This window comes from Corvus brachyrhynchos, unplaced genomic scaffold (assembly GCF_000691975.1).
Source record: "Corvus brachyrhynchos isolate BGI_N302 unplaced genomic scaffold, ASM69197v1 scaffold68, whole genome shotgun sequence".
NCBI lineage: Eukaryota > Metazoa > Chordata > Aves > Passeriformes > Corvidae > Corvus > Corvus brachyrhynchos.
This window is the reverse complement of record NW_008240039.1, coordinates 3,624-15,930: the sequence shown is the minus strand read 5'-3', so window position 1 is coordinate 15,930 and position 12,307 is coordinate 3,624. Positions and strand designations below refer to the sequence as shown.

The 12,307-nt window shown below is 47.7% G+C and overlaps 1 protein-coding gene and 1 long non-coding RNA gene across 2 annotated transcripts in view; one reads left to right on the top strand and one right to left on the bottom strand.

The window, feature by feature from the left end:
• Nucleotides 1-7,195, bottom strand: part of MASP2 (mannan binding lectin serine peptidase 2) — an 11,211-nt gene extending 4,016 nt beyond the window's left edge. Inside the window, 5 exon segments of the mRNA XM_017743959.1 lie at nt 679-761; nt 764-862; nt 5,743-5,859; nt 6,104-6,177; nt 6,179-7,195. Of these exon segments, the coding sequence (XP_017599448.1) occupies nt 679-761; nt 764-862; nt 5,743-5,859; nt 6,104-6,177; nt 6,179-6,342 (537 nt within the window). The 5' untranslated portion in view covers nt 6,343-7,195.
• A 446-nt stretch (nt 7,196-7,641) lies between these two features.
• On the top strand, nt 7,642-10,532 carry LOC108449081. Its single transcript, XR_001865183.1, has 2 exons — nt 7,642-7,796; nt 10,500-10,532. It is a non-coding gene; the product is annotated as an uncharacterized LOC108449081 (long non-coding RNA).
• Nucleotides 10,533-12,307: the final 1,775 nt, after the last annotated feature.

The window sequence follows — 12,307 nt, the reverse complement described above, 5'->3', positions numbered from 1 at the left end:
TACACGATTTCACTCAGGCGGACACAATCTACAATTGCTGAGAATTAAAGCAAAAACCGTGACCGACTCCCGTTAATGTTCTCACACCAAAGGGGAGCAGTGACCTGCACACAGCCTGGCTGCACTCACAGGACAGCCCATGTGTTGCCCTGACATATAACTTGTAGCTCTTGACAAGTTAGGAAAATTGTTCCATAAAATAAAATCGTATGCCTGGATCCAAGTTGAACTGTAAGAACAGCTGAAATGCTGGAGTTCTCTTAAAACCGTACTTTAGAAGTAAACTTCCTAGTAGCCACGTAGGAGTACATGTAATAAATGCACTTACCAAAAATATACTCGTGAAGCCACTGTTTCAAAGTATCACTGTTCCATTGATATTCAGGCCTTTCCAGCACGAAGGTGTGGGACTAGGGCAGAGGTTGTGATGCAGTCTATCAAGTCATCACACGCGAGTGATTGGTTTCAGTCAGTTTTCAAAGACGAGGGTGTTAGGAAAAAAAAAGAAAACAAACCTAAAAGGACAAAACATAACGGAGAAGTGAACCAGGAGACATACAGGGAGACACAATTGTACATTAACATGGTGAAACATGGGCTGAAGAAGATGCAGTAAAAGAGCTGGGCCTGTCTCATAAAGTCTGTGATGAACTGCAACAAACCTCACCTTACCTTAAGGACAACACAGGGGCACAACATTCCTGGATGTGTCTTCACATTAAAGGTCTCCATGAATTCCAGCATGATCAGGAAGCTCTTCCTACCTGGATACTGTAGCTGCAGGAACTGAGAAAAGCTGTAGGATAGTCAGGGCCAGCGATTTCTCCAATCCTCTCAGTAAAAATCTGACTCTGACAGTGGGCTGGGAAAAACCCCTCAACCAAACAGCAGAAAATTATGCTCATTGGTGTATTAACTGATGCACTGGGTAAAGGTAGCAGATTATTTTCTACACTAGTCTATGCCTACATGAAAGATCTGGAGCCACATATGTACCTGCCTCTCTCCCTCTCTCACGATGGGTCTAGGGCACCAGCACTATCCAGTACTCCTGCTTCAGGCGAGGGACAGGGAAGGACACTGGGAAAGCACCACTGATGCAGCTGTGGGGCTGCAGAGCAGAAATAAATGTGATAACTGGAAGCTCATCAGAAACATTCAGCGGTGTTAGATTTGCAGCTTGTCTGCTGTTCCGGAGTGCGTAGAGTGGTAAGATAGATATCAGCTCCTCAATTCCAGAAGCCTCTGAATGCAACTCTTTCCTCTTAATGCCTTTTCTGCTAGAACGTTTAGAATGTAACAGTGTTCTTTGAGCAAAACCAGCTGTGCCTCTTGCCGACACAATTCCAGCCACAAATGCTCCCTTCCGAAGAGCAGCAAGAAGGAGCAGCCACAACTGCCCGGAGGATCTCTGCTTGTTGACAGCATCTGATTACTGTGAAGTGGTGCTTTGATCAGCCGGGAACAAAGGCTTTATGATGATGTGCTGCAAAAGCTGTATGAGTAATCCTGTAATTGATGAGGAATGCTGGACCGGCTGATACCACTGCAGATTTTTGCGCTATTCTGACACCGAATTAATTGTAAGAGGGAAATTGTTTGGCTTTGAATTGAATCCTCAAACACACCATGCTGACCTCCACCAACAAAAATGCCATTATCCAGGCATTAATTACAAATTATCACTTAGACCATACAGTTTAAGATTGTCATTTTAATGGAAGGGAACCAAGTTGTGAATGAGAAAATGGACATTACTGTCCCTTAACTAACTGTGGACTTCAGAAGCCAAGATTCCAAGCTTCTTTTACTTCACAGAGAGAAGCTTGTTTCCACCCTATACCTATGTGTCAGCCCTACTTGCTGCTACAGGAAATATTTGGGTTTCAAGCATTTACTGGAAAAGGAAAGCTGGAACAAGTAAAAGGATAATATTTTTGTGTGGCCCAGCTCAACTAAAATACCCCAACGCAAGTCACAACACCTTTGGGCAGAAACAGAAGGTGTTTCTTTAAAGCACAAGCTGTAATTCAGAACAATGTCTCTATGACCATCTTCCCAGAAAGTTATGAGCAGCTGCTTTTATTTGACATGAACCTATTCATCATCCCAGTGACTGAGCACCTCTGTGTGTCCCACTGAATTCATTCTCAGGTTTTCAAACACAACCGACAGTTACATAAACAGCAAATAAACACATAGAAACGCCTATTCTGTTAAAACTGAGTGCTCTCCTAATTTATAAATCCTGTTTGAAATGCCTCTCTGGGTTCAAAGAAGCAGAGAAAGCCTGACTAATTTACCTGGAGGTTCTGGCTGCCTCTAAGTCCAGCCCAACAGCACAGTGCTTTGTACCAGGAGAGATCAGCTGAGCTACAAAGAGAATAAAATCTTTTCCTTTCATGATATACTTGTACTATCTGTAAGGGGGGGCGGGGGGTCCCCTTTATTGTTTCTATCTCATTTTTCCTGGCTAAATGCACATTTCTGTAATTTCACTGACTGTCCTTCAAACCACAGAAGCATTTGAAGGCTATGTAAGAATAAAGCATCTTTTCCAGCACACTCTCCTGAGCTGCTGCAGGTCCTGCCTAAAATACTCCAGTGATACAGAGTTCACTGCCTCACCAGGCTTTAAGGTGCCACTCTAATGCCTCCTTCCACCTTCTGCAAGCCCAGGATTTGAGGTAAGAAATACCTCAAAACCTGCTCGATATGCCGATCCACAGGGTACTATTCACTCCCATGTAAGTGTAAAAAAACAAAAAAAAACCAAAAAAAATCTGCTTTTCTTAAAACTGAAATTTCCTCATGCTGCCAGTATCTGTCCCAACTCCACAACCCCTTCAGGAGTAGCCTGGAGGCAATTACAGGAAGAGATAAGGATGAAAAGATGAGATCCTTGCAAGTGAAAAAAGACTCAGAGGGAGCCTACCCTAAGCATACAAGCCACAATACAGTGAGGACTATCTTTACACTCCTAACCCCATACTGAAATCATTAGGAAGTTAGAATTTCAAATCCTGTATCAGAGTCCTTTCCTATTACCTACAAAACCATTTTTCCCCAGCCATGGGATCTACCATGTGAAGAAGGGATACTCAGGTTGGTAAAGTTAAATTCTTTCTTACAAGAACCTTGGAATCAGAAGGCAGCAACACTGACTTCTATTTACCAAGGTGATCATGTTATCTTCTTTGCCTGAAGTATGTTTAAATGAATGTTATTAGACATGAGTGTTTTATCGTCAGCAGTTCATCTACAGCTGCTCGGCTCTGACTTGTCAAACTCTTGCAAAAATCATCATGTTCCCTCCACAGAGCTGGGGAGCCCTAGTCCCTGGCAAATATGGAGCGCAGCGTTTCTCCAAAATGTTTTAAGATGGTCCCTGCCCAAAGGGAGTACAGCCTAAATGGACATCACATGGGTATTACTGTGGAGCAGAGAGAGGCACTGTGAAGGACTGAGACAGAATCAACCAACACCACAAGCACTTGAGCTGAAGAACAGCATTCCTGGTGTGACATCTTTGTGGGGAGGGCACTGTGCCTTCCCCGGTATGAAGACAAGACACCTCAGCTGCCCTGTGACATACATTCATATTACTTTACCGAACTCCTAGAACTCTGAGGCTTTGCTCACCAGAACACACTTCAGCCATGAGGCCAGGTTCCCAAAGGAGAAATGGTCAAAATTGGGATTAAAAAAAAAAAAAAATTTAGACCTTGCCAAAGAGTGAATGGGCTCTGAATAGAAAGTTTCAATCTACAAGTCTGGGTGCAGACAAGAGCATATCTAAAAGGAGCATTAGGGAACAAGGGTGTGGTGTGGTTCTGGTCTTCTTGCAGTTTAAGGACTACGTAAGGTTAAGCAACAAGAACTGGGCAAGAAATTCAAGACTCTTCAAGTAGCTGTGATGTTCAGGGGCCTTTCACAACGGCTCCTCTCTTACCAGCTCCTGCCTTATCTACCTTCTTTTTTCCCAAGTGACACATGGGAATATGAGAAAATGAATGCTCCAGAGGCTGCATTCAGCTTTCAACAGGCAACGGCCTCTTTATTATCCGCAGCAGGCAAGTCTGAAAGGCAAGGAACCACCCGGACAAGTCATGGAGCAAGAGAAGCCTGCAGCCCTTGGGCAGACTGCAACAGGCAGGTCAGGAAGGAGGGAAACCAGCTCTTCCCAGCACATCTGTCTCCATCTCTGCCTAAGTGAGGAGAAGCCTAATTATCTCCTGCTGGAAAATAAAGGAGAAAAAGAGCCTGTCAATATCACCCAGCTCAGGCAGGAGCCCGAAAGACGCAGGGGCAGCTTTTGCCCTTAACTCAGGAAGGAGATCTGCAAGGACCTTTGCCTTGCAGCCCAGTGGCTGGAGCAGCTGCAGTGCTGGATTTAAGGGCTCTGAAAAGTGAACAGGTTCCAGCACATCAGCTGCGTCGCAGCAATTCCTAACCTCTCCACCGTCAAGGTAGCTCAGCCCCTCACTGCTGCTGAGAAGCTCCCTCTGCTAGAGCTCTTTTCACAGAGCAAGGCATAAAAGTGCACACATGAATGGTCAATGCGGAGCTGCTCATCTGCTAGTCCACAGCTTTCCATTTTGCACCTTCACATCAAGACCTTACAGCATCTGTAAATCCATGTACTTGTGCTAAAAGGCATCACTTTAGGAAGGGTAGGTTGAATGAACATGTCTATTCCAATACTCTGGAGACACGAGGAATTTGAATCTTGAATCAGACCCAAGCAGCCATGGATGGAGAGAGTTTGTAATAGGCTGTTGCTGGGAAGGCAAATGCCAAGGCAGCCTTAAGCATTGGAAGTCAGATCCAATTTTGCATTTCAGCATGGGGGAGCTCAAAGAAACTATCTTTCACCTATGACAGTATTTATGAGCAGTATGTGTGTTGATTTTTTCCAGACAGGATTTAGCTCCAGCTGGCAAAGCTGCATCCATAAAGGATGAACCTCTTACCCCGTGTAGGCACGTGTTTCATTGCAGAGGGAATCCTGAGGTGCTGATCACCACGCTGATCCAGACACTTCGCTGCCTGACGCCACAGAAGCTCTCCCTGGTTATGAACTGTGCAGCAGAGCCAGGCAGCAACCAGCAAGAGGGACCTCACACTGTCAGCCCTTCTGAACAAGAGATGCATGCCTGGCCATTTAATGCGTGGATTATGGTATCTGGTGTCAGTAACCTGCGAACCATGCTCCTTCTTGGCCTGTGTCCTTACAGGGCAGCAAGCTAGTTATTTCTTCATTAGACTTCACAATTCAATTGGTAATTTTCCCGTATCTACTAACTTGGGTCCAGAATACTCAGAATCTCAGTACCCAGGGAGCAAGATATACTCAGTTTTGCAAGACTGGCTGCACTGGCATCCATGAAGGCTTGTCTGTGGAAATGTCTGTGGTGGGAGGTGTAAGACATTTCTCGATTTTCCATTCAACCCACCTAAAGCTGAGGTGGAAAGGAGTAGCGAAAACCAAGTGCCAGTGCAGCATTTATACTATGACACAAAGTTGTTGTCCCTAACAGCAGCCACTAGCCCACAGCCACTCTGCAAAGCAGAGCCTCTGCTCACAGCCCTGACTAACCCTGTGAATCTCCTCCCAGGCATATAGGGAATACTAAAAATGAAAACAAAACCCCACATCTTTCACCTTGATATTATTGTCAGGACTGGATTTAAGTGGATGTTGTAGGTAGGGAAGTATCTCCTGATCTAGCAAGGGCTCACCTGTGCACGTCCTCTTGTTTTCGTGCAGGGTGTAGCCAACCCTGCAGCTGCAATAGTAGCCCCCCATGTAGTTGTGACAGGGTTTGCTATCCAACAGCTGTTTGCACTCATCGATATCTAATGGGCAAAGCACAGAATCAGGCAAACAATACATTTCAACAAAATGTTCCCTCAGTCTCAGCCACTCTGTGTTTTGTGAGGCTGGCCACTGGTTGCTGTGCCTCTCTGCATCTGCTTCTGTACAATGAGACCACCTTCTCCCGCCCCACACCAGCAGCCTCAGGCTATGAGAGCACAGGGAAGCACCAACCCCACCATAGCTGTGGCTCTCTTCCACTTACTAGAGGGGCCAATCTCTCACCTTCAGCAACATAAAAGGCCTCAAAGCCTGTGAATGGTTTCTCATTGGAGTAGTCAGACCGAAACACTTCCACAGTTGTCGATGGAGATGTACGTCTTGTTGCCCGGAGCCTCCTCAGTGTCTGTACTGTCCCTTCCACACAGCATAGCCAAGGTCTTCCCACCAGAGCTCAGCTGCAAAATGGGCAGACAAATCCACCAGGTGAACACAGAGCATCGATCTTCCCAACCCGCTGACATGGCTGGAAAAGCACATGTTTAACAGTGTGAGGAAGGAAGCTTGGATGCTCTCAAAAGGCACTTCTGTAGGTCAGTCCACATCCAAGGACAGATAAGAGTGGATTTCCCCTGTTCTCTGTGACTTAAACCCACAGTTTTGTCTCCCTTTCTCCTTACAGAGGTTCTGACAAATCTCTGATGCCAGCCATGCCTTGTTTGGTTTAGCTGAGTATTTCTAGGGCTTGAGGATGAAGCCAAATGCTCTTCATTGAAAAAGTGATGGATGTTCAGCACACGATTCTCTTCAGGAACTGGCACAAAAAGTGGTTGCTGAAGCTGAGGGAGGAGCAATTCACAGCTTGGCTGGAAGAGGGAGAAGTGCTCACTGCTGGTCTGTCACTTCATCCTCATGAATGAGTCTGGGAGCTCCCGAGATCAGCCAGGCTGCAATTTCAGATAGTTTAGATGGTCTGGCCTTGAAAAATTCATATTTTGGTGCCTGGAGCAAAAGCTGAAGGTGGCAGGAAGTGGCAGCAGTGGCAGGGAACTGAAGTGACACCACCCTGAGCTCAGAACTCCTTTTGGTTGTGACCTCGAGCAGTCCCTGGGCTGAGTGAGTTCCCCTTGTTTGTAAAGGAGAGCAGCTGGGAGAGGAGGCCAAACAGTTTTGCAGAGCTTCAGAAGAGCAGCTTAAGAACTCCAGCATGAAAACAGGAGCATCTTCCCTTCCTTGATTTCTTAAGATGCCCAGGGGATTTTACCAGAGTGAGAACTGAAGCTGAGTGTGCAATCTCCCTGCTGCTGCAGGTGCCTGGGGACAGGGCAGGCAGGGAGGTCTGGCTCAGAAGGAGCAGGAATCGGATTGTTCTGAAGAGAAACCTCCTCCAGGCTTTACCAGCTCCTGGCTGCAGCTCCTTTGGGTTTGCTCTCTTGACTCTGAGAGTCCCAGGCTGGCAGTGAGAATCGGGCAGTTTGGGACTTGGGTGTTCCGTTGCAGCATTTGCAGCCGAAGCTGCTGCTCTTGGTTGTAAAAGAGAATTTTGGGGATTTCTCTGAAGGCAGAACCAGCTGCAGCTGTTGGAGAGCAGCAAATTGAGCAGTGGGATGGTTCCCATGTGAAAGTGTTCTGGCTCCTGAAGGTCTGTTTGCCGGAGTGCTGTGTGTACGTGGTGTTCCTGCCCATGTCCTGATTCCAGAGCCAAGCTGGAGCAGCTGTGAACATCTGCTTGAACCACACCTCGATTGAGAAGCGATTCTTCACTGGGGAGAACAGACTTGGAATGGGTCACTTAAGCAATTCTGCATTTTCCTAGGGAGGCAAACAAGTGCCATGTGAGGTGTCAGAAGTGTTTCGAGTTTGGCTACTGGACGGATGAATGGAAAGGGAAGAGAAAATACCTGCCCAGGCCTTCAGGGACAGCTCAGCTGGCCAAAATCCTGAAGGAGAAAGAAAAGCAACTCCAGCTGCAACAGAGGTAAGACTGGCAGGGGGAAATGCCTGGTTTAGCAATGAAATAAAAGAAAAGATGTTGTCCCAGCCCATTTCCCGTGACCTTTCCCTCCAGACTGTGGGATGTGTGTTAAGTGAAATGTGTGCACTCGAGTCCCAGAGGATTAAAATGAACGCTTTAATTTAATGGAAGCCTTTCATTAACATGTGCTCACCTGAAATCACTTAAAACTGTTTTGGCCCGTCTGAAACAAAAACCATGCACTGAGCCAAAGTTAAAATAGGTGGAGCCTTTTTGGTAGTGGAGCAGTTGCCTGAACTCCTTGGTTCTTTGATTTCATGGTTTTGTGTTGTCCAGGCAGGTGGGGGTGAAAGCTGTCCATGTATTTCTAGCAAAGCAGCAATTCTGTGTTCAGATTTGCTGTTCAAAGCTGTGGTTAAACCCGGCCCAGCCCTGCTCCTGCTGCTCCCTGGGAGCTGCAGGGCTCAGACAGGTGAAGGAGAGTTGGGTTGGCAGCTGGAACTCAGCACAAAGTAAAACCATCTCGCTGAGTTGCACAGTGATTTCCTGTGGCAGCCGAGAAAGTGGGAGAAACAGAGAAACCTCAGCAGAACTCTGCATGGGGCACCTGATCTCCTTTCCACTTTGCCCTGGGAATGCATTTTAATGCTTCCTCCCAGGTTCATGATTGTTTCAACAAGCAGATCCAGAGGCAAAAGGAATGCAGCACATCAGTTTGCCATGAAATTCCAGCATGCCGGGGTCACCTCTGCCCTGCTCCGGTTTGATTTTGGGAGCTGCAGAGGGACAGGGGCACTCCCAGTGCCACTCCTTGCACCTGGAATTCCTGAGGGCTTGATCACTGCCACTTCCAGCTCTTCCCACTGCCAGGATGGGAGGATGGAGAGCATTCCCAGCTTGTGCTGCCTCGCGATGGGGCAGCGAAGGGTGGCACTGGGGCAAGCAGGGCTCTTTGGCCTCCTCAGCTGCTGCAGCTCAGCAGCAGGGGTGAGTCAGGCCTGAAAGCCTGCCTGGAGTGGAGGCTCATTAGCTTGTGAGTGATGGAAAGTGATTGATTCGGAAATGAATTTTGATCCAGTGAGTAATTGTGAAGTAATTAGAATCACCCAGTATTGTGGACATATTGGGAGTGCTTGGACTCTGACACTTGGCTCCATTTGGAGGCAGAGTCTCTTCAGAGACTCAAGATTTTTAGGCTAAGTTTGAGTTAAAGCCTCACATTACTTCCTTGTTCCTTTTCTGCCCTGTTTCTGGTAAATTCTGCAGCTTACCACTGAAGGAGGGTGACCTGAGGGTGCAATTGCTTATTGTGGTCCTTGGCCTTGGCTCTGAGTGTGGCATCACTTAATGGGAGAGTTACAGGCCTGGCCAGGCTGGCACTAAAGGAGGGTTTGGGCTCTCAGTGAGGGACACGTGCTGGGAAAAATCATCTTGTGCAAGGGAGCCTGAGTAACCCCTAGGTGGGAGCAGGTTTAATCCTGGTGCACCGGGCTGCGTTCTCAGGGCTTGTGTAACCATGAGCTCCTCAGCTGTGCCGGGAGGGATCCCGTTCCTTGGCTGCCAGTGCTGCACTTCCAAGGATGGAGCTTTTCCTTCATGGAGAAACAACTTCCTGGGCCACACCAGAGCTTTTTGTGTCACCTGCTTTGGGAGGTTCTTCCTTGCCCGTGGAGAAGTTGGGTCTCGCACAGGTCTGCTGCGGAGCACCTGTGCCACCACCTTTAAAGAGCCACACTGGAGGTGTCAGTGAGCCCCTCAGTGCCTGCCCAGCCTAGAGCAGGGCTGGGAGGGCAGGGGGCTCAGGGAGTGCTCATTGCTGGTGGTGTTGGAGCTCTGAGCCCAGCCCTGAGCTGGGTTTGTGGCTCTGAGGGCACGGGGAGTGTCCGGAGCAGGCCTGGCCTGGGCAGAGTAGGAACTCCTGGAGTAACTCCTGAGTAACCCACACCTTCCACACGAGAGGGAGGCACTCCCAGAGTCAGGCGCTGTCTCCTCAGAGGTGCTTTGGGGTTTAATTCTGTTCTCACAGTGACTCCTCTCACCTGGGAACCCCGTGGTTACCTACAGAGGGTCTGAGGCCTTAGGGATATAAATATGGACAGGAGGGATTGGAATCTGCCTATCAGGGAATCTTCCCCTTGCCCACAGGAGAGTGTGCAGAACTCTTCTGTGTGATGATAATGTTTTCATACTTTAGGTGTGAAAATAAAAAATTGGAAAAATCTCATTTTTCTGGCAGCACACAAAGAACTTTCTTCTGTGTCACCACTAAAACTCTGTGAGGGGATGAACACCTGGGAATCTGAAAGGCACATACCTGGAAAGCATCAACAGGAATGGATTTTTCTGCTTCTTTTTGCACTTGAAAGAAAGGTGAAAGTTACAGGCTGAGTCAAGCTTTTACCCTTTATTTCAATCAATTCAGATATTGCTAAATATGGCTACACACAAATTTTGTACCCTTTTCTCCTGTGCCTTTTGCATCCCAGCTGCTGCTGTCCATACAAAAGGAGGCAAAGGGGAGAGTAGAGCATAAATAGCACAGAAAATGAGAGGTGAATTGCTGGGTTTTCCTCCCCTTTGCTCTGCTTTGCACGGCACTGAGCTGCCCAGTGCCCTTGGAATATTGAACTCAGCCTCACTGTGCTGCTGGTTATTTCATTTTCCTATTGCATTCATCAGAGCCATTATTTTTCCCCCCTTAATTAGCGCTGGAGAAAGTGCTGCAGAAAAGAAGACCAAGAAAAAAGGGTATGTGGGGACCGGTGGGGACCGGTCCTGCACCAGTGGGGACTGGTCCTGCACTGTCTGTTCCAGCAGGACTTTTGCAGGGGGGGTGGCAAAAGTTAACTTTGCAAATTATTTTTGGTTTTACTGCTTTGAGCCTGTTAGAGGCTTTTGTCTGACAGACATCTGGAGAATTTCTACTCCTCCCTGTCCAAAAACTCTCAAGTTTTTACTCTCTGTTTTCCTCCCTGCTGATTTTCCTCCCCCTGCATGATCTTGCTGTAGTAATAAAAGTCTTCCTATTTCTGCCTCAGAGTGCATCAGGAGGCTCTGAAACAAGACTGGCTCAGGGTTTCTGGTCCCTCAGTGCTCCACCTGCCCATCCTGCTCTGACTTGTGCTGTTTTCATTCCCTTCTCCTGCCAGTTCTCTCTCTCTCAAGCTCTGTGTAGAGAATGCAATAAAACATCTAAAAAACTCCAAACCCATAACCAAACAAAACCCCCTCGATCCCAAACTAAACCAAAATCCAGGAAATAACCCTGCCCCTCTCCAAGTCCTGGTTGGAGCCAAGAACTCTTTGCACATTGTTTGTACTTTATGTTTACTTGAGAATTTGCTTTCTTAGCAAATGGAAAGGAGGAGCAGCCAGAGCTGTGGCTCTGACACTGCTGGCATCGTGTTGGGAGTTTGACTCCGGGGAAAGGCTGAGCAGTACCAGCCCCAGCATCTCTTCCCCTTTACTGTCAGTTCTCTGTCTCGCAGTCTGATCTCAGCCCGTTTTCAGGAGGTGTTTCAAGGGCAGGCCTTTGCTGGGTGTGGAAGGCAGGAAATAAGGCAGAGCAGAAGTCCAAAGGGCTCCTTTATTCCAGGCTGCCCTGTGGAATGTGCTTTGTTGGAATGCTGGGCTGCTGGCTCCGTGTGGTTTAGCCAAGGCTGCTTTCCCAGAAGTGCCAGTTTATTGCTGCAGTTACTCGGGACTGGTGAGATCACGAATTAACTGGTTTTGAGCTGGGCAGCTCAGGCCTCTTCCTGCCTCAGCTTCCTCAGGTGCTGCAGCCTGTGCTGGCATCATGATTTACAGAGTATTTGTGCTCCAAACCAGTGCAACAATGAGCAGAGCAGAAGGGTTCGTGGAGAAGGGGGTGGTTTGGGCACTTTTCCCTTGAAATTTTAAAACTCTTGTAAATTTGAATGATTCTCCAGCTTCTATGCAGGCACAGAGTCCATCAATATAAATTCCTTTCCAGATGGTTTGCTATTTAGATTTTTATTTTAATATGAGAAGAATTAAATGTGGGGAATGCAGCAAATTTATAACTTCCAGATTTAAAATAAAACTCTGTAAAAGCTTGGGTTCTGGCAGGAGGAGCAGGAACTCTTTTGCCCAGAGTGTGTTTGTTTTGATCTAAGCAGTACTGAGGGAGCCCAGGCCTCAGCAGAAGAACAGGCTGGGGCAGAGCAGCTGCTGCACTAAGTCCCTCCTCGTTCCTTCATTTCCTCAGGCCGCACCATTGTGGCTTGGGTGGCAGTGGCATGTTGGAAAGCCCTGGGGGTGCCAGCTGGGGGTGAGAGCTCGGGGTGCCAGCCCAGGCTCCACCAGCACTTGGCCCACACTGGGGCACAGATTGAGAGATGAACTCTTGGAAGCTTGTCCTGAGGAGGATGAATGGTACCTGCTGGCGAAATTCGGTGCTTTCACAGAGCTGTGATAAACCCCAAAGTCTTAGACTGCCAACCTACAGCCTCTGCACCGTCACATTCCCCAGTTGCATTTTGTATTGGAATTTT